Genomic DNA, 21775 nt, shown 5'->3' with positions numbered 1-21775 from the left:
TGAAATTATACTCTTAATACCGTAGTTCTTGTTATTGTCCTACGTACTACATCGAACAAACGTGTTCTTTGATTGATAATTAATGATAATATTTACGTATGCGCTTACCTATCTATTTTATTAGATATTTGCAATTGTAGATATGCGCATACAGAAATGAAAATAATTTATATCGAGAAATTTGAGAAGCGGCGGGAATGTGAATATCATTTTCGAACGAGCGGAAAGCGTCAAGTGAACGCAGTTCAAGATGGCGGCTTCCGCTCGTTGCGCCAGTGCACTCTGTGAGATCGTAGTGGACGGAGCTGTTGAATACACCGAAGCCTCAATTTTCTAGGCCGTTTACAGCACTCGAAAGGTGAGTCTTTTTTCAATATAATCGGACGTGTACTAGAGAGATGGCAAAGCTTCCGAATACGATGTCTTCGACGATTATCGGTCGCAATTAGTACGGAATGTATTCGAGGACGAGTCATGTGAACCCCGTAGCCGTACGATTCACCGATCCCCTTCTCGAATGCCTCGAAATAACCTGCATAACTGACTCGTTTCGTTGGATTCTGGCAATCGAGACTGTCTGATTCGACAGTAGAACACTATCCGCCCATCCAGTTTGTCGCTTGTCGAACAAATTACCATTCTAGCAAAGTTTGTCGAGCTGCTGTCGTGCAATACAAGATTGTACGAAAGCAGTCAGTTGCCGTTCGCATGAATGTATGCGACGCACGCGACACGCTAGCCCTAAACGTACGATATACTCTGGCCGCCATTTTAGTTACATAGCCGGCGACGAAATTCGCTTTCGTTCGGCAAGGAATGATTGAAAAATTTCTTTCTCCGTCTATTAATCTTGGGGCTGCATTAAATATTTCACGAGAGCCAACGACGTTTTCCTTGTAATTGAACGAAATTATCATTATCGATGGTTTGCGGAACAATTTTTTCTCTTTATATTTGATTCCTTATATGGCTCCGCGAAAACGAAGATAAATTGCGTGGCAGGTTATGCTTGTCCTCTCAGCAACGATGTTCGACCCGCTTATGCTTGAAATCGTGATAACGCATGGAGTACGCCGCGTCACACGTTCTTCCCGTAAGAGTATGTATGTATGTACAAGTTACGGCGGGAGCATACGCCCTTTGACAAACAAACCGATCACCAATGCTTTTGGTATTGCTTCGACACATCGAAGTTGATAAACACCAACAATGTCCAGAAAGCTATCCTGTGGATACTTGCACTTGATTTTCTTTTTCGTTTTACTGAACGATACCACCAAATACTTCATTTTATTCGATTCCATACAATGCCGACAATCCATTCGAAAAATCTGTTCCGACACTTTTTATTAAAATAAGATAAGTATATACAGTGCTTATAAGATTCGTGTTTTATACATAAGGATGAAAGTTGATAGTGAAAATTTGGTTAGTATTCGTTGCCAAGTCTTGTAAATCGATTTGCTTTCGAGGTTACGTTCAATCATGATCTCGTAAGAGGTAAAAGCGTATAGGAATGCGCCGAGGCTATGAGATTCCATCACAATGCAGCATTTCCAAGTCTTTTCAATAGCGATCATTCACGATGTAATCGGGATCAGGAGCGAGAATAACGTTAATCGACAATTTTAGCGGAAGGTAGGCGTTTATTCGTAGTGGGGGACCATGAACTCTCTTTCTCGCGCTCTACCCCCTACTCTTTCTCGGTCATCGAACAACTCCAACTGTCGAGGTCTACTCTTTTCGCCAAGGCCGACGAGAACAGCTCTCCTATGTCTTTCCGTTGTTCGTTTGCTCGCTCGCTCGGACCCGCGTCTCCTCGCCGTAGTGACACACCGGTGACGTTCATCCTCGTGGCACTTTGCTCGTACGTATTTGCGTAACGAACGTGTGGCTTCTTCATCGCAGAGGTTGCGCCGTATTCTTTTCTGCGTATCGCTCTGACGAATCGCGATAGCAGTGCCTCTTGTCATTCATCCTGAATGTGTGGTTTCCCTCGGATCGCTGGTTATTTCTCATGTCATATACAAATTATTTATACATATGCATGTACACCCACGAGTAAACTCGGCTTCCGTTAGGGGAAAAAGTGGCGTAAGAAAGGAGCTTCCTACCATTCAGTAAAATTGATTTCAGGTACTGAAATAAATGTTAAACCGAATGTTAATTTGGCATAAATTTCTGTAATTGCCAAAATTAAATGCTAGGAGGCCCTTCGCCTACCTCACTTTTTCCCCTAACGGAAGCCGAGTTTACTCGTCGGTGTACACTGAAGAGTGTCGTAAAAAATATAAACGTCACTATAAGAGGGGATCTTTGTCGACATTGTTTGCGAATCGTTTTTCGTTAAGCTTGAGGTACACCGTCTATGTATTCGGTTTAACTCGATGTATTTTCTAAATTTAAATAGATCCCTAGACGGTCGAGAACACGGTGAAATAACTGCAGGTACACGTATGTATGCGCCCACGCGTTTATGCTTGGCATAAATATTGCACTTCGTATTACGTCAATATACGCCGATAAATTTGCAAACTCATTCTCCGTTGAGTACTCCATTGACTATAAAACGGAACTAAAAGATTCCAGTTTCGTATTCTTGTGAGAAATCAGTTTTCCATTTCGTTATCCATTTAGCACGGTAAAGTAGAAAAGTCGGTGACACAAGCCTATCGATTTATGTTATATTGTGTCGGTCTCCAGGCGAGACCTACCCGTCAGTGACCGTATCGATTCTCCTTCAGTTTTTCGTGTTGCGTTAGTTGATTTTGGTCAGACGATCGGGATTGGTTGGTTTTCAGGACACTTGAAAATCAGCCGTTCGTAGACACAGACGAGTCAGTAGTGCTGATTCACGTAAGAATCGATAGTACTGTGGGAATCGATCTGAATGCACGTGACAGAGAATAATCGATCGAGTTGCCAGATACATAACTTGTTCGACAAGTTAAGTATATACGTTTACAAAACCATACTGGTTGGAAAATTCAGCGTTCCCATTCCGCCACTTACAATTAGGGAAGCGAAAAACGCAGTAAAACAGCGTATGGAGTGAATGTTCGAATAATCCCTACTGGCAATATTGATCTGGTGATGTACAGGGTGTTCCGCTTAAAACAGGCCACCTCTATCTCTATCTGTGATCATACGAGAAATATTTTTCATGTAATTTAAATGGTTTCAAGAGGGGGCCCCGATCTAAACTTTCCGTTTGTGTCAAAAAATAATTGAATGAAATTTCGATTACTGTTTCGCTTTGGAAATAATCAGAAATTGTACTAAATGTAGAAATAAATCGGATCAAAGTTGTTAAAATATTACGAAGCATTGTTTGTTATAATCAGGCGTTCGTTAGGAATACATAAATGATATTTAATTTTATTTAGAATAAATTTCAATTTTCAAAGATTTATGTATTTACGTGTTAAAATTGACAAAAGGAATACAGCCAATCACGGTTGTGTATATATTTATTTCTATTATCGTGCAAACAACGAATCTGGAACGGCGTAACGAAATCTGTTTTGGCGTTCGCGATCGAAAATTGTGGAACGTTCTCGTTTTTGTGGAGGACGGATAGGTAGACCTTGCGTCGGAAATTGAATTTTGCCCGGTAATAAGATCTTGCTTGGGACAACGTCGCGTGTCGTGTTCGATTGTTTCGCTTTCGTTTCCTCGTCGTTGCGATGTCGCGGCGCGTTTCCCCCAGTCTTTTTCTGAATTCTAAATGATCGCACTCGTTCTCGTTATGACAAACACGAAAAAATTATCTCGATTTCGAAATGTTGTGAGCTGCGTTGATTGTTCAGGTAATACAAGTAGTGATGTGACTGATACCGTACCGATATTATACCCTTTCTCCAAGTTTCAATACGGTATTGATATGTTCGATATTTTAGGCCGAGGTCTTTGATTTTTAAAAGAATTACACTCTTTCGACGTTCTGAGATAAGTGTCGTGCGGTCAGTCACAGTCCTCTTACCAAAAGGCATCGTTGTCTTTCCCACTCTGTGGCCAGATCCTCTAGGACAGGCTTGTCCAAGAATTTTGCCCCTATTTTTATTTTCATTTTTCCATATTGCTATTTCTCCTATATTATTTCTTAATTGTTGTTAGCTCGTAAATTGTATCATAATAATAAATTGTGTCCACAATTATTAAAATTGATCTTTATTTTGAAATTTACGTCTAATAAAAATAAACGCTAAAATGATGCTAATTTAAATATTTTCACTGCTACAAGAACGCTGGAATGAAAACTCAAAATATTAAAATTGGTAAAAATAGATACTAGAAATGCGTGTCTCTAAGTATTAGTGTCGATCCCATCCCTAAATACGAGAACGTGATCCAACTATTGGACGGGGAAATGTACTACACAAGATCCGTTACTACTGTGACAGAGAATTTTTAGAACTCCCTTTAATCTGGACCAGCCACCTCGACGCTCGGGTTAATCCGAATTGTTGGTTAAACACGGTCGTTGTATCGCGCACGGGTGTGTATTTGGTCGACGCGGCACGTCTGCTGGTGAGCAACGAACCACAGGGAGCTTGACATCAGCCGCTATTCCAAGACGGCTGACGCACACGCCTAGGGTCGCTCGCGTGATTCCGCAGAGAGGACAGACGTACGTTGGCGGTGTGAGTGCACGCGCGTATCTCAAATACACTTTTTGCGTACAAAACTTTTTGTCGAGTTACTCCGTCCCGACGAGCCTCGCGAGACACTGCGTGCGACAGCGCGACCGCGAAACGCACTCATTTTTCCCTTTTTGCGATCGTGGAATAGAGAGGTTGCGTTCCACGCTCGATAAATCTCTGTTGAGACCCGCCAAAAATATCCGTCCAGCCCTTCGTTTGTTTTTTTCTACGACGCCTTTCGTTGAATACGCGTTACGACGCAGTAGACAGATTTCCATATGCAAACCATTTTCTGTTTTGCATTGAAAAATGTTTGACAGGGGGAGGGTAGCATTCCACGGGCACCGTATCATACGACGATAGTAGCCGCGTGTCGCGTTCGAGGTTTGGCCAGGAGCGGACAGGTCGAAGAAGTCGCAGCCAGAGCGAGGTAGCCCCTCCCCCCCCCACCGTTGGTACTCGTTACTCGACCCTCGTTTCTCGACGATTCCAAGAGAAACTAGCGTAGGAGTAGCCGTAGGTGAATGGAGACATCGGTAGGTGGTAACGGTATATCGTATTAGACGAGACGGACGAGTGAATGGCATCGGTGATGTTCGCGCGCGCATTCATACAGGGTGTCTCAAAAGGATGGGACAAACCGGCAGCATGGATATTCCTGGTGTCAATACAAATCGAAGAGTTCGTTATCGTTTCGTAAACTGAAGGTCTATTTCCGAGATATTGGCAGTTAACGATCAGCTGATCAGTGGGCCACACGTACGCGCATGGACAGAGTCAAAAAGCAGAGACCAGTGACTTGAAATGGAAAAATGAAGCTTCTGATTACAAAACGGTAAATGACTTTTCGTTTTGTATTTGCACGAGAATGATCTATGTTGCGGATTGTCCCATCTTTTTGGGACAGCCTGTATACCTCCGTGACGCACCAAGAGACATGGTGCTCGACCTAATCGACGACGACAGACGACTGCTTCCGATCGATTGCTTTCTCTCGTCTTCTCGATTCGCGATACGTGGTGATCGCGAAAAAACAATCGGGGTGCAGCGGATATCTTGAACTAGGAAAACTTATCGAACGAAATTGAAACTGCTATCGCCGGTACACGGGAATTGCGCAGCACATAATATTCGTGTAACAGCTACACACGTAACGTCACCTCTATACTGCCACCTGTGGCGCGCGTTTTGCATTTACGCGTCGGATCGTCCCAGTTTTACAGAAACTACATAGTTCTCTATCCACTTGAACCAATTATCGATCTCGTAAAAACGTCAATTCATCGTGTATTGCGGCCAATGTTTGTGTTGTGTGTGCGGGAAAAAATTCGATTGACACTCGTACGTTGCTGGGTATACGGGGACAGATAACTCTAATAGAATCATTAAAAAAAAGGATACTTATAACGCACGATTCGTTCTCGCCCATTTTCGGCACAAAAACTGGTCCCGTGCAGCTGAATCGCATTCAATGCTCGTTTACTTTGGCTACTACCGCTGGCGAGGTATAGGAAGGAGCAGACATGTTTCATCTTATGGGAGTTGGTGGCCCACCTAAACTGTAATACCGACATCTTAAAAAGCCGGTGATTGTAGCGACCTCTACGTCATGGGAACGGTGAATCTGCGGTGGGTAGTGACACTAAAATGGAAATGGGGTGACGTCGCCCCAGAAATATGGGCCGCTAAAAATTACATCGGATGAAATGTCTACTCCTATGCCTCGTCTGTCCTACTACTTTCCGAAATGGAGCGATTTTCCGACATCACTTGGAACCGGTCCGAAAACTACGTCCTCCCCGCGGTGTCGTCGGTGCTTTCCGCGAAGTTCGGCGAATCTTCTCGAACACGGAAATAAAAATAGTACATGTTTCCTATTGAAAATCAATACTGAAATACCCTTGAATGTGTTCCGGCCAAGCGACGCACCGACGGGGAAGAGGTTTTTAGAACGAGAAGAGCTTGGGAAACGCGCGCGAACAGTTGCGAGCCGGCGCGGCGAACGAGCGCAAGGTCAGTGTCGTAATAGTTACGCTTCCTCGGCGCTCGATAGCCTGCTGTCCGCGTTTCCGTGTTTTTTTTTGGGTTTTTTTTCATTCAGACCGCATTCGGGGACATATTTGGGCCGATCGTATGCGATCGAAAAGTCGAATCGGAATTGCAATTTGTACATCGCGGGCAACGACGTATACAGGGTGGTCCACGTGATTTATTCACCCTGAAGTATGCTTCTAAAGTATGCGTTCTATGAAAAAGCTTTTTATAGAGAAGTTGTATGGTTTGGAGGGATAGATTATGTAGTGCATGCATTCTTTTTGTTAGTGGAGGCGTTTCGGAGATTAGAAGGTCAACTTCGTTTTTTTTTTAAATGGAATGTTATATTTTTTATGCCAAAATATCTTCCCGGAACGTTCAGCATGGTACAAGATTTAGTTAATTATCAGAAACCTCAGAATTTATATTTTCAATGTGCTTAGTTTTTGGTTAGAAGTTCCAATTTTTGTCAGAAGAAAAAATTATACTTCCGCTAAGAAAATAGTAAAACTGCCATAAGAGCTGTGTTAAAAACTGCATTTTCGCAAGCTTTTTTCTTATTTATTTCATCAGCGACCTAGTCTGAAATTTCTCGAGCGTTTCTATTTCGTGCTAATAAACAACCTGTATGAATTTTAGTTAATTATCTAGTCTTCCGAATTTGACACGAACCACCTTAAGAAGTCAACGAGTGAGCGAAATTTCGGTGACGGCGACAAAGTCAACGTTCTAGTTTCGTATTGTTAACCGGGTAGCGACCCGACAGGTATATTCTGTTCGAAGCACGTGTCGCTTTATCGGTGTGAATCCGAGAACCACGGACACAACGTATACCCAATTGTTCGGAGTAGGTGCCTACCGCTTGTCTTCTGTAGCCTGCAACCTGTTTACGAATAAGTTCCGTCGAATGCCTCTCTGATGGGGCTGTCGCGCGAACCGCGAGGCAATATTGATCTACGCGTTACTAACCTAGCGTACGTGCGCTCGTTCCCCGAGCGGGAGCCGTTAAAGGTTACCGGACAGCCGACAGTGACCACCCTTCGTTGTATTTATTCCTATTGCATCGCTCCCCCTTCTCTGAACGACGGATTTCACATAAATCGCTTCAAAAACGGAACCAACAACCTAATCTTGCTCCAAAGCATATCCTTTCAAGCGACGATTTGCCTCCTCTCACGAGCAAACTGCTAAAAACGATCACATACTACTGTACTGATTACATTATTACTGTTATTGATTCCCATTACACGTGACGCGACTCTGCGCTCCGTTTACTCCATATTATGTACTTCAACGAACGTTGCAACCCAAGGTGCCCGCGGACAGAGAAGTCCGTGCGTGCACACTCACTGTATACATCTGGGACACCCCCATAAAGTGTTCCCCTCGCATAACCTCCGTGTAATTGTTATTAATCGATACGATGGAATTAATCACGAAACGATTAATACGTTAGGCTAAAATCGGAGCAGAATTTTTTTCGTGCAGACATGAAAAAATAACATTTACGAACGAAGCGATTTCGGCGACTCCTACCCTCGAACCACGACATCTGGTGCTTTTTCTTTTCACTTTTATATTGATACGTTATCGTTTCATTTTATTGAACGCCTTCTGAAAGCACATCGAATTCAATATGTATGTATGTCCCTTCGATGATCGAACAACCCGAATGACGTGCGTTCCTATAAGTGTACGAGAATCAGTTTCGCTCAAACTGCGTCCCGTATTCTCTTATGCCTTTTCGATGAATATCTCGAAGAAATGGTGAGTCGATCAAACTGATTATTACCAAGAAGAAGACGTATTACTTGAGAATGATCCTACATATTACATATAACAGCCCGTATGGAGACCGACTGGATGCGTAGAGGCGATTCTTTCAAGAGAATGACATGTTTGGCAAGGGTTTACCGTGAAAATGGAATAGCAAAAAAACGAGAAGGACAGAGTAAGGAAAGAAGAGGAAATACGCGGCGGAAAATGGTGGCCAAGGAAGAAGGAAGGGCGGGTCGGCTGCAGGGGTTGCGCGCGCCTCCGCAGATCAATATTTCATTTCAACCTCGCCAGCCAATCCCTACTTCTACGATCGTATTTTCCGATTTTACTGCTATACCCTGTGTAATTGCTCCTTTTCCTATTTATCTTGTATCTCTATTCTTTCGTTTTCCTCCCTGAACATTATTAGGGCCCATTAGATCTTAGACCTTCTGTCTTAAACCCGTTCATTTTGATTGAAATGGCAGCGACAGAAGCCCGACCGTTTCTCGCTTACTGAGTTACTATTCGTTGGTTTTACTTTTAAGATTGATCGTGATTTCGTCGAATCTCAGAAAGATGGATACTTTCGTTTGGTACCGCCCATTTACCAGAGAACCGAATAAATGTCGAACGTGGGATGCGAGGACGTTCACTGTTATTTTATTTATTGGACCGTTCGGAATTGTCGACGGGAGCCCCCGGATATCGCGTGTCGAGACACGTGCTTCCACGCGTCACGTTCTGAAATTGATTTCGAGCGTTCGATCGATGCCCATTGTTCCTACGCCCTCCATCGATACCTAATACAGTTGATATACCAACAACGCCGTTGCTCGATAATGTGCAACCAATCTGATGCGCAGAGTTGTAGTCTGAAATCTTTTTTTCGGAGATTCGAATGGTGGATGATTTCCGAAAACGTTAGACAATGGGTTTCGTGACGAAGCATACCTTTAAAGGATTATTCTCCCGCTTCTTCGAACAATTTTAATGATCTTTGGTGTATTTTAGAGATATCTATCTTACTACTATAATATTATACGGAGGGTTCAGAAGTTAATCAGTGTAAGTCACTCTTCCAATAAAAATCACTTACGCCGTGTAAATACACTTTTATTTTTTATTATATACGCAATCAGTTTCATCTGTTTGTAGCCTATACATATGAATCATTTTTTATGTTTTGTACTTTTTAAAGTCTACTTTCTAAACCATTATCTCTGATAACTTACATTGTGACTTATACTGATTGGCTTCCGAGCCCTCCATATATTATGCTCGATAAAAGTAAAACCGGGATGACTTCTTAGTCTCTCGGATTCGGTTCGAATTTCCCTGAGTCCTCAAAAAGTGAATAATGAAACATTCGTTCTTAATAACAACTTTTAATGTCACACGAACTCCCAAATCGGTAAGTGCCTTAAAAAGACAACCGTACTGTTTTGTACGAGGAATTACCAAAATTCGGTAGGAATATACTGGAAAGAAATTAAATAGCAATGAAACGATAATGATGAGAAGGAAACGTAGACGGATTGCGTCCAACGAATGCGATAATTGCAATGTAACGCGTATCGAGTTTAAATCCAGCGTGGCGCATCGCATCGCGTTCCATGTCTAGTGGTCCCGGGACAGTCATGTACCGCTGCCCCACCCAACCTCACCGAGGCGGCCATGCTGGGCGAGAGCCGATCAATACCTCGGCTCGGCCACGAGCCGGCCCGAGAATAACCGACATGGGACGAAGTTGCTCGAGCACGGCCGAGCTTCTGCACGAGGCACGCCGAGTCCCCACCACGGGCAGCGTTGCCGGCTCAGTCGCTGTGCGGGAGTGGTCACCGAGGGATGTGTGGTATCGTAACCGAGTGTGATTGAGGAAAAAGACCCGGCGTAGTTTCTCCGCGTATTACGCCTTTCGCACTTTACCCCCCGGACAAAAAGAAACTAGCAAAAACCGCGAGTCTAGTCAGTTTTCGGACCCCATCCCGTTGCCGCGTAACCCGACCGGAACACGTCGATCGTATATTTAAGTATTTATTGTACAAAAGACTTTAACTATAGGTAAGACTTGCGACGTTATGTCGTTGCATTGCTTTTCTATCTTGATTCGTAACTAGACCAGGTGTTTCTTTACCATTTACTCGGAATCGTATCGTTTTCTTCATGTCCCGTGTCGTCTGGCCTCATTTCCATTTTTTTTCTCATCCCGTCCTCTTAGTCAGTTCGTTCACGCATGCTGTTACTCGAATGGTCGGTTTCATTCAGAACGTTCAGTCATTCTGGTTCTAAACCGGAGATTCTACGGGAACATACTGGAAATACACTGCCGATCGGTCACGTTTTATACGAATAGTGAGCGTCCAGGGTAGCTATCGATCTATGCGGCAATTGTATGCTGCGACGTAGAAGTGAATTGTTCGCGGTCTCTTTGCAACAACGCTGATTCGTTTCGCCGGAAGCAAAAGCAGTCCGTTCAGTTCGTTTCTTTGTCCCCTCGCCCCGTCCCTTGTCGTTGTGCGCTTCGAATCGCGCTAGAGGTTTGCCTCGAAGACGGGGCGTGTTGCCCAAGAGAAAGAGAGAGAGAGAGAGAGAAAAAGGGAAGAGTGTGTGTGTGTGTGTAGACGAGGAATTTCGCTCTCGCTTCGTGAAAGTAGCGCCGTGGCGCTCCGTCTGGCTCCCTCTTTAATCGTGACTCCGAGTATGACGATCATAACCTCAACACCGTTACCGATCAACGTACGTGAGACATTTTCCGTCGAGGCGATCCGCGCATGATCTCCAGCTTGACGACAGAGAGCATCGCTTGCTCGCTATTTCCCGTGGAAACCTCTATTTTTTCTTGTCTTTCCTAAACGCAGCAACAAACAAATGCCACGTTTAGCTCGTACGGCTTTTTGGGGAATTCAGTTATTTTCGTTGATTCAAGATTCATCGAATGTCGTAACAACCGTAAAAAGGCGTAACGCGATACGAATGCAGATAAACAAAAATCGTCCGATAAAATTGGTGTTGTTATCGGGACGATAAGGGTGCTCGCACATTTTTTTTAATACCCACGGCATCTCGGTCAGACACTCTTATCCCGACTATGGTAGCAGTTAGCGGATTCAGTTGGTGTTTGTTAGTGAACTTGGCACGCGGTCCAACTCGAAATTCTTTGGAAGACATCGTGAATCATAGGTATTCGCGATACAGTGTCTGTGTTGTAAGTTTCCGGAATATCTGTCCTGTTACGAGTCTCTCTGTTACGCTTGGGAATGGAAGCTTAAATTTAACCAGGTTCAGCCGTTCCGACCAACCTGAGTAGCCGTTGATATTTTTGAAATTTTGCGGATGTGGGAGAAATTGTGCGTCACGCAAGGAAAGAAGGTAGAATCGGTCTACTCAAGGGGAGTGCCTTACGTCGAAAACAAATTCGGCTGGCTCGAATTCTTATCCCGTCACGTTCCATTCGCGATTCGCTCGAAAAGTCTGCGCCGGAAATATTTCACACTGGCAACGCGGTGTTTCTCATCGCGCTTACTCGTGGATCCGGCAACACTGTCTCTCTGAGTCTCTGCGAACTTAAAGCCAGGTGATCGCGCGATTAAATATAGGACGACGGAATACACCTACCGGTTTAATATTTCTGTCCCGGGGGTTTCTCTGAACACACGAATCTCCCGTTTCATCGTCATTCTGTCCGCCTTCTTTGTAATCGCGTGCAATCGTCGCGACACGCTCGAAATCAGAGTCGGAATCCAACCAATGGCTGTGCCGCCCTGGCGTCAATCTGCCGACAAAATATCGTGCGTGAAACGGATTCGATCGTTCTCGGCGAGGTGCCGGCGCCTATGTCGTTACCTGATAATTCCAGTCGAGATTCTTTGACCCATCTAGGCCACGATCTTTTGGAATTTTATCGAGTGCGCATGAGATGTTTTCCAGCCGGGCAAACACTTATCGACGAATAATATCAAGGATTGTTACATTTTCCGTAAAGAAACGATCATTCTTTTTTTGCAATTCCTCTTGGTTATTGGAAAACTCGCACGTCGGAGGATATAGAATGGTAATAGTGTACAATTCGGTCGGTATCTCCGATTTTCTTCAAACTTTAATATGTCGAAAGGGGCTCTCTAAAAAGGGAAAATGTTTTAAGAAATGTCGCAAACAATTATAAGTACCTTTAATTTCAAGTTAAACTTTTAACCGGAGCCTAATCTAAATGTCACTGTAAATGCAGATTAAATGAAAGAGCATAAGCTGTAAACGGTAAAAAAAGTGGTTTAATTGTTTACTTTCAAAGCATTATACTGATCAAAGTTGGTCAGAGCTAGTTTAATAAAACCAAAAATACTCTTAAAAATTGTTTGTAACATTTTTTAACATGATATTTTGCCTTTTTAGAGGGCCCCTTTTAAGATATTAAAGTTCGAAAAAAATCAGAGATACCCACTGAATTGTATGCTATTACCATAGAATCGATCGATAGAAATATTCTTGGAATACTTCCCTTGGGCATGCCTGTTTATCTGATGGATCGCCGTATATTGTATGAAGGGCGACTTCCGTCAGCCGTTTTTTTTTTTTTTTTTTTTTTTTCGTTCCTAATACTCGAGAAAAACACCGTTTCACACTGGCGTGCTCTACAATTCTGCCGAGCGAGATTCTTGGTTCGTCGTTGTATGCCAGAAACACGAGCGAACGTGGCGATTACCAACGGCTCCGATAGCGTCGATAACAGTTCACTTTCGTTTAGCTAACGTTGTTCCGTAACCGTTGCAACATCGTTGGTAGCGGTGTATCTCGTTCCGCCGTACTTGCAATGGAGTTACAGGGAATCGCGAAAAATTGTATCATCGTACGCGTCATGTTCAAAGAATTAACACTAGAACTACCAAAAAAGTCAAAATAACTTGTCAATACGCTCTTACAACGACGATTAAAATGTTACAATACATTTTCTCAGATTTTTTGCACCTTGTATTACAATATGAAAGCGAAGAAATTAGTCAATTTCTAAATTTTCAAAAATTTTTCACGTTTATCCACCGATCTAAGCAAGTGTGCGTTTATCGTCGGTAATGTTAGTGTTAATACAGAGAGTACACATACTGCACGGGGATATCGATCGGGTTCAAACTATTAAAGTCGGTTATGTACAGGCAGGTAGTTATAAGTGTGTTTTCACAAACATCGATCTATTTTCCTTTTAACCCAAAGCATACGTAAAACGTGATGCTTGGCAGAAGATGTTGAACTTGTTTTTATTATTTCATTCGTGGTCTGTCGGTTTTATAAATTGTTTGTGGTTGTTGTTACGGTTCTAACAACAGAAGGATGCAGAGAATACTTAATCAGGGACTTAAATCGGTATGATCTTGATATCGGTGTTATGCCATCAAAGCTATACCGAAAACCGAAATAAAGACCGGTATTTTATTAGTGCTTAATGGATAAGGAAAATTCAGCCGTGTCAGTTCGGTTCGTTGTATTCCCATTCGCACTAGACTCTTAATCCTCGAAACGTCGTAGATGTTGCACAGTGGTACTTCGAGATTCTACATCGGTAAGATGCGCGGACGCAAAGTTGAATGAAACGTTACGTGTGTTCCGTGTGTAAGGTGACAGCATGTCGAGCTTCCGGTGCAGTTACGTTTCATCCTTGAGCGCAATTATTTGGTTCAGCGAGAGTCAAGTCAAGCCGAGCATTTCCCGTCGATGGCCGCCGCGCGAGCACTAGCCAATCGTGTGTCGGAGAACTTGGGTGATTCACGGCAAGAAAATCACATCGCGACGTGGAAAACGTTCAAAACCACCTATTGCTGATCGCACGGATTCTTTACGATTGAGCACGTCCGCGACAGACCGTGCCACGATCGGAGAATTGGTATCCTATTAATGGAGATAATAGAATCGAATAGTCCCGGCCACCTCCTTTGTTTGCATGTATTCTCTCGCGTGTGCCCGATATACATGAGTTTTTTTTTTTTTTTTTTTTTTTTTGAGTCAAATAATTTGTTTATTTAGTTATTTCACGGGTATAAACTCAGTATACATACATAACATTTAATGAAAATAAGATTAGAAACAGTTACATCAATGTATTATACAGTATGGAATTTTTAATAAAATATTAACTAAGATTGAACAGTCCTTAGTGCTCTTTGTAGGGTTGTCTTAAAGTATTCAATAGAGCCCCTGGAAAAAGTCAATCAGATCCGTGAATCTATTGGCTGATTTCAGGATTCGATAAATTGGATCACCTGAACCATATTTAGTTTTTACTATAGCATAATAAAATGTATGGTTATCCATAAAAGCAAATCTCCGAGGTGCTTGATCGGCAAATAAAGCCTTAACTGGTCGCGATGTCTTGACGTTGCCTACGTTTTGGCATTATAAGTCGTGACGTGTCCTATGGAGTGAGTCATCGTTGGCTACACGATGCATCGTACCGACGCCTGTGATCGTTATGTTTGACAATCGGCGACTCCCATGCATGTGTATCGGCTAAGTTACTTACCGCACTTGTCCACGACGAATATGAATTTTGCGCGAAGCGGATACTTCGCAATGAATTCGAAGTAACACGATTAAGTAGTTCCCAAGCAATGCATACGTACATTATTACCCTGGTTTCGTTAGCAAGGAATGGAATACTGAAATGGTACGGGGGCTTCTGACCCCCCCGAAGCATGGGACAGAAAATTACATTGCATGTTAGGTCTATTTTTATATCTTGTCGGTGAATCCGGCGACACTGTCGATAAAGAACGTAGAGTTTGGACAGTAAAACACCAAGACGTCTTATCGGGTCGACGCCTCAGTCGGTAAACGCAAAAATCGTACATGTTCTCTGGTTCATCGCACCTTGGACGAGAGTGCGTGTGTATGAAAGTGAAATCGCGGATTCCGGTTTTGATGGTAGTAATACGCATCTCGGTAATAGTTTACAAGTCGATTGTTATGTTCGATTTTCTTCAAACTTTGAAAGGGGCTCCTTAAAAAGGCAATATATAATTTTTTTTAAATATCGCAAACAATTATAAATACCTTCAATTATCAAGTATAGATGGTTAATAGTATCCGTTTTTTTTTATTAAACTAGCTCTAATCAACTCTGATCAGTATAATGCTTTGAAAATAAACAATTAAACCTCTTCTCTACTGTTTCCAGTTTATGTTCTTTCACTTAATTTGCATTTATGGTGTCGTTTAGGTTAGGTTTCGGTTCCAAATTTAACTTGAAAATAAAGGTACTTATATTATTTGATATTTTGTCGTTTTAGGGATCCCCTTTCAACCTGGTATTGAAGTTCGAAGGAAATCGGAGATACCTACCGATTTCTAAACTATTCCCCAAATCTCGAGCAGATGATTGAACGAACCGAAAGAAGGGACTGTTCGTGGTGGACGGTTTTCTAGCGTTGTAGGTTAGAATAATTCGAAGCCAAGAGCGGCCCGGTATCATTTTCGAATTTGTGCGGTTGCGAGCAAGGTCGTGGAACTAGTTACTTCTTTCGCGTGGTTACCAGTGACCCGCGCGATGATAGGGATACGAAAAAAGGGAAGAAATAACGTGTTGTCGATGACCTTTAACGCGTGGTAGAAAAAGGTTCGTTCGCGCGTGCCTTCGAATAAATTTTCTTTTTCCGCTGGCGGTCTATCGGTTGCCGCGGCGAACGAGGCCAGTTACGTTCGACGCGAGCGACGAGTCGAAATACGTCATCCTGTTCTAAACGCGTCGGTGAAATCTATTCTCACGTACGATTCGCACAACTGCCGGACACGAACGAGAAAAAAAGTGATTGACGCTGTCCGTTTGTGCTTGGGGGAGGGGGGCGGTTTCACTGTCGATTCGATTCGTTTCACAGGTTATAGGGTGTTCACATTTGCCTGGTGGTTAGGCGTTATATCGAATTACGAGTCTGTGATTTTTCTTTTTCCAGCCAACACAATGTCCGTGGACAAGGAGGAATTGGTACAGCGTGCAAAGCTCGCCGAGCAAGCGGAAAGGTACGACGATATGGCAGCCGCGATGAAGGCGGTCACCGAAACGGGAGTCGAGTTGTCGAACGAAGAGAGGAATCTGCTGTCGGTAGCGTACAAGAATGTCGTTGGCGCGAGACGTAGCTCGTGGCGAGTAATCTCTTCCATCGAGCAAAAGACCGAGGGTTCCGAGCGTAAACAGCAGATGGCCAAGGAATACCGGGAAAAGGTTGAAAAGGAGCTGCGCGAGATCTGTTACGATGTGTTGGTAAGAACTTTGTTTCCTGTCTCTGCCCGTCCGCTGGTCCACTTTTTTCGTTTCTCGATACGCCGTTCCAAACCACCGACGAGGTATAGAAATAAACCTTTCATCTTATGGGAGTTGGGGTGCATCTAAACTGTAGTACCGACACCTTAAAAAGCCTGTGATTGTAGCGACCTCTATGTTATAAGAACGGTGAATCTTTGGTGGGTAGTGACACTAGAATGGAAATGCGACGTCGCCTCAGAAAAGTAGGCCGAAAAAATTGCATGAAATGTTTACTCCTATACCTTGTCTGGGTTCTAAACGTTCCGGGAAACCACGCGTAGTAGACTCTTCCGTTCTTCCGTTCACAGAAACTTCAGGATATAATACTCCATTTTCCGAATTTTCTTCCTTGCTTTGCGTACTGGACCATATCGTGTGATCCCTGTGTTTTTCCAAGACGGTATATCGATCCACGAATAATGACCACGATGAGTTGCTCTGCTTCCGTGTCCTTTGAGACAATATCCTCCATTCTTTGTGTTGGCTCGGATCGTCTTACTATACGCCCGATCTTCTTTGTCGCGTATGTCAAGAGCTAGAAGCCTAGGATCACTCACCGGCTTAAATTTCACGCGGGTACTTTACGACTGCTTTGCCAGCTCATCTTACGATCCTTTCTCGTCGTCCAACGAACGCGACAAAACGTTTTAAGAAACGAACATGTTGTGTTCACTCGTTGCAACAAACAACGACCGTTCCGTTCCGTTTCGTTTCGCACGAATCTGTTGTACACGTATTGCCATGTATTGTAGCGTGTCGCGAGGAACGTTACAAATATCCGGAAATAGACGGGGAAACGGAAGAGGAAGCGACACGCCTGTTCCAGTAAGCTGCACGGCGCGGTGCTCAGTACCTTTTGCTACTGGATAGGATATCTGAACGTGTTTCGTTCCGCGATCGGTGTTAACACTAGAACTACCAACGATAAACGCATATCTTTTTTTTTTTAAATTTATAAATTAACGAATTTCTTTAATGTCGTATCGTAATGAAAGTTACAAAAGATTTGAGAAAATGGATTGTTATAATATTTTAATCATCGTTGTAAGAGTGTAATTTTAATGTTTTAGGGACTCCTCGATAAGTACCTGATCCCCAAGGCTAGCAATGCCGAGAGTAAAGTATTCTACCTCAAGATGAAGGGTGACTACTACAGGTATCTCGCAGAAGTCGCCACCGGAGAAACCAGAAACGGTATGAGTCTTTCAATATTTGATCAAATAATAACTTCAATATCCAGTATCTGTTAATCCTCGTTTTCTTCTTCATTTTTCTTCTTGTTACGTTTTAGTTATTTATTTATGTTCATTTATTCGTTTACTTATTTATCTTTACAATTACTTTAGCGTGTTTTTGTCCTTTGGAAAGCCTGTTATTTTCAAAGACGTGCGTTTACCTGTATTTCAAAGTATTTGTACGAGGTCGATCCGCTTCTTTCTTAAAACGGGAAAGGTGCACGCTTACTTGCCGTACCTGTGTACCTCGTGAAAGAAGAAGCACAGCTGCAACGGCAGATGTTCGACCCACAGTGGCTGGCGGGATAGCATATTGTTAGATTTAGGATGGATTTGAAAAATTCTGTGACGCTTGTCACACGCACAAATATACGTACAGAGTCGTCGTCCTATGCTTCGAACGATAACAGTGTCACAAGAGAATTTAAACAGCTAATTTTCTGTACGATTTTTCTTTTTCTTACCGGTTTATTGCGTTTTTCTTGATATAGCTATTGTACAGATGACCCGAACGTTTCATAATCTCTTGATAATTTTACACAAAATATGTACACATATATCCAGCCGTGGTAGACGACAGCCAGAAGGCATACCAGGATGCGTTCGAAATCAGCAAGTCAAAGATGCAGCCTACTCATCCGATCAGGCTAGGTCTCGCCCTCAACTTCTCCGTTTTCTATTACGAGATCCTCAACTCACCAGACAAGGCCTGTCAGCTGGCCAAACAGGTATAATTTACAGATGCAACGTTGACGTCGATTACTGACGCCGAGAGGGATGCAAAAGGATATGGTGATGGTGTGCAGTGGAGGCAAAAATAAAAAAAAGAATATAATATTGCTTTGTTCAGCGGTGGCCATTTGAACATTATTTTTCTTTGTATAATTTCGCGATTACGAATAGTTCGTGGTTCGCGCGCAGGGTCAAACAGTATTCTCGTACAGATTTACAGAAATATACATGAATATGTATATAGAAGTAAGAGATTGCATGGAAAACTCGTCGCCCGCGTTTCTTAATATTATCGTCTCGTTTCATACAAACGCCGACGCGTCGACGGAGGATCGTCGGTTATGATCTGTATAAGAATTTGTCGAAGGTATAATCTGGATTATCCGTTTGTATTGCAGCGGTTGTCGAGGATTCGCAGAAGGCGTACCAAGAGGCGTTTGACATAGCAAAGGCAAAAATGCAGCCGACGCATCCCATCAGGCTCGGTCTTGCTCTGAACTTCTCCGTTTTTTACTATGAAATTATTAATTCTCCGGCTAGGGCTTGTCACTTGGCCAAACAGGTTAGGGCTTGGTTCGCGAGGGTTTCGATTTTGTTACTACTATGTTCGTGTGAATCTATCGCGGGAACCATAACCGTCATACCGTATCACGTAATACGCGATGATCGTTAATCGTCGTAGCGCGGTTGTGGCTCGGATTACCGTAAAACAACAAAAAATAAAAGACAATACGAGTTCTTTTCGAGTGTTAACTAACCCACCGAGAAATTAACGGTCTGTTGTAGTAGTGTGATTGCAATTGCAGTTAACTTGTCTCCACTGTATTTTAAAACCATTCCTTGCATCGCTCGCGTTTTCAATTAACATCTCGTATGCGCGTGTGGCCTGCCTTTCGTTATGGAATGCCAGTTCTTCTGTTTCTGCGCTTTGCACGAGACTGATTCGCGTCGAGCAAAAGTTGATTTTGATTCGAATAGTTGTAACTGTTATAAGTGGACGAAGTGAACGATCCGTACGGTAACGCAGCTTTAATTTCCATTATTGCAGGCGTTCGATGACGCGATCGCGGAATTGGACACACTAAACGAAGACAGCTACAAAGATTCCACGCTCATCATGCAACTTCTGCGCGACAACCTCACTCTTTGGACCAGTGACACGCAGGGTGAGCAGGACGAACAACAGGAGGGTGGCGACAACTAACCTTCCTAAGCTTAAGTCCTTTCTAACCTAATAAGAACATCCTATTCTCTATCGTCCCCCCGTCCCTCGAAGTGCTCACCAATCCATCCACCCGAGATCGATTTATCCATTCACCTGTCCTTTCGTCCCTCGCATACCTCGTTTCCTTCTTCCTTCCGTCTTTCCTTCTACCCCCTTCCATCATTTTGCCTCCCTCCTTCCCAACCTACCACTCATTCCCCCTATACTTCCTTCCGTTCTCTCTCTTGTCTACCTACCTATCTACCTATCTATCTGCCAACCTATCTACCAACCTACCCACCTATCTACCTACCTACCAACTTACCTACCCACCTACCTGTCCATCTTTCTATTTCCTTTCCTTCCTTTCTTCCTTCCTTTCACAGTCGCAAGACCATCGTCCGAGTCCTTTTTCCTTAATCTCCTCCTCGAAAACTGACCTCTTTGTCCCAGTGCGACCGCACACTGCTGCCGATGCCACCGCCACAGCTGTTACGCCCTGTTCGAAATCCTCGAACAGAAGAATCCCGCGTTCTCGACTGTATCCTCTCATGGAGGGACGAATCGAGGTTGCGTCGCGTTCGCGGTATAACAGATAGAGTGAGCGCGCGCACGAAAGAGGGAGAGAGAGAAAGAGAGAAAGAAAGAGTGAGCGAGTGTGAGCCTGAGAGGGAGAGAGTGAGAGAGGGGGGAGAGTGAGAGAGTGTGTGTGAGAAAGAAAGAAAGAAACAGAACGAGATGAAGCCTTCTACAGCTACTTTCGTAGACGATGGCGGCGTCGCTATACGCACGCACGATCCTCGACGAAAGGAAACGGTCGAGTCGCGAGGACGATCCAACACCGTTGGCACACGAAATTTCTCAGAAAGAAAAAAAAGAAAATGTACCGACTCGTGTTTATACGGAAGAATAGGAAGGAGCAAATTGTGGATGAACAGAGGAAAGGACAGGAAGAGTATTGTGTTTCGCAAACTTTGTCTCGTCGTACGACGGTTGTCGAGAAACGTTAACTAGAGTAATTAGAAAGCGACACCGCATACGGAGACTATATAAACGAGAAACAAAAACAAGGAAAGATACAAAAAATTCCGTGAAAAAGGCTAGTCTTTTGGATACCGCCGTTGGTACGAGACACGGGATGCGAAGGATATAACCACGAAAACACTGTCACTCCCAGATCTGCTCACTATTTACCATCTAAAATATCGCTAAAAAGAAAACAGAGGTTCAAGAAGAAACGAAGACAAAGGGAAAAAAAGCACGCATGAATCTAACTACATTATATCCAGTTGTCATTAAATTAAATTTCACATTGTCTAGCAAGTACGATATTATTATACGAAGGGAAGAACGCAGGAGGAGAAAGGAGAGTAAAAATACATTAAGTTATTAAGTTCCAAAACAACATCGATGTTTTTTTTTTTTTTTTTTTTTTTTTTTTTTTTTTTTTACTTTAAACTGCACGTTTACTATTTATTCGAACAGTCCCATGAACGCGTGTCCAGATTATGCGTACATATTTTACACGTGATATATATGTCCTGTGTTCCGGCGCGTAATACACGTCTATCTTTTTTTCTTTCCGGAAGTTACTCGAAACTTTCGTCACGTCGTTTTATTTCTTTCGTAAGTGCAACCGTTATTGAGGTTACGTCGTATTATCATGACCGTGTAATCGCAGTACTATGTCCGAGGTGAGTGAAACATCGTTGAGCTTGTAACTTTTCTGTGCTTCTCGCGTATACGACCTACCGTTGCCAATTACATGAATATCGAAGGGCAAAGGAAACATTGATTTTCCTTTTTTTCGAGCGACCGATCTATTGCACGACCGATCTTTTAAAAATTTTTCGGATTTAACTTGCTTACTTTCGTCTTTATC

The 21775-nt window shown here is 43.2% G+C and overlaps 1 protein-coding gene across 2 annotated transcripts; it reads left to right on the top strand.

The window, feature by feature from the left end:
- Window positions 1-278: 278 nt before the first annotated feature.
- On the top strand, window positions 279-21295 carry LOC107193620 (14-3-3 protein zeta). 2 transcript variants are annotated; one of them, XM_015583104.1, is made up of 5 exons: window positions 279-358; window positions 16373-16680; window positions 17793-17916; window positions 18522-18685; window positions 19738-21295. In XM_015583104.1, the coding sequence occupies exons 2-5, from the start codon at window positions 16381-16383 to the stop codon at window positions 19891-19893; spliced, it is 744 nt and encodes a 247-aa protein (XP_015438590.1). In that variant the 5' UTR covers window positions 279-358; window positions 16373-16380; the 3' UTR covers window positions 19894-21295. The 2 variants fall into 2 exon arrangements, with proteins under 2 accessions (XP_015438590.1, XP_015438591.1); XM_015583105.1 differs by lacking the exon at window positions 279-358 and adding an exon at window positions 10243-10499.
- Window positions 21296-21775: the final 480 nt, after the last annotated feature.

This window comes from Dufourea novaeangliae, unplaced genomic scaffold, assembly GCF_001272555.1.
Source record: "Dufourea novaeangliae isolate 0120121106 unplaced genomic scaffold, ASM127255v1 scaffold6, whole genome shotgun sequence".
Classification (NCBI taxonomy): domain Eukaryota; kingdom Metazoa; phylum Arthropoda; class Insecta; order Hymenoptera; family Halictidae; genus Dufourea; species Dufourea novaeangliae.
Note: the sequence above shows the minus strand (reverse complement) of the source record. Positions and strands in the feature narration are given on the sequence as shown.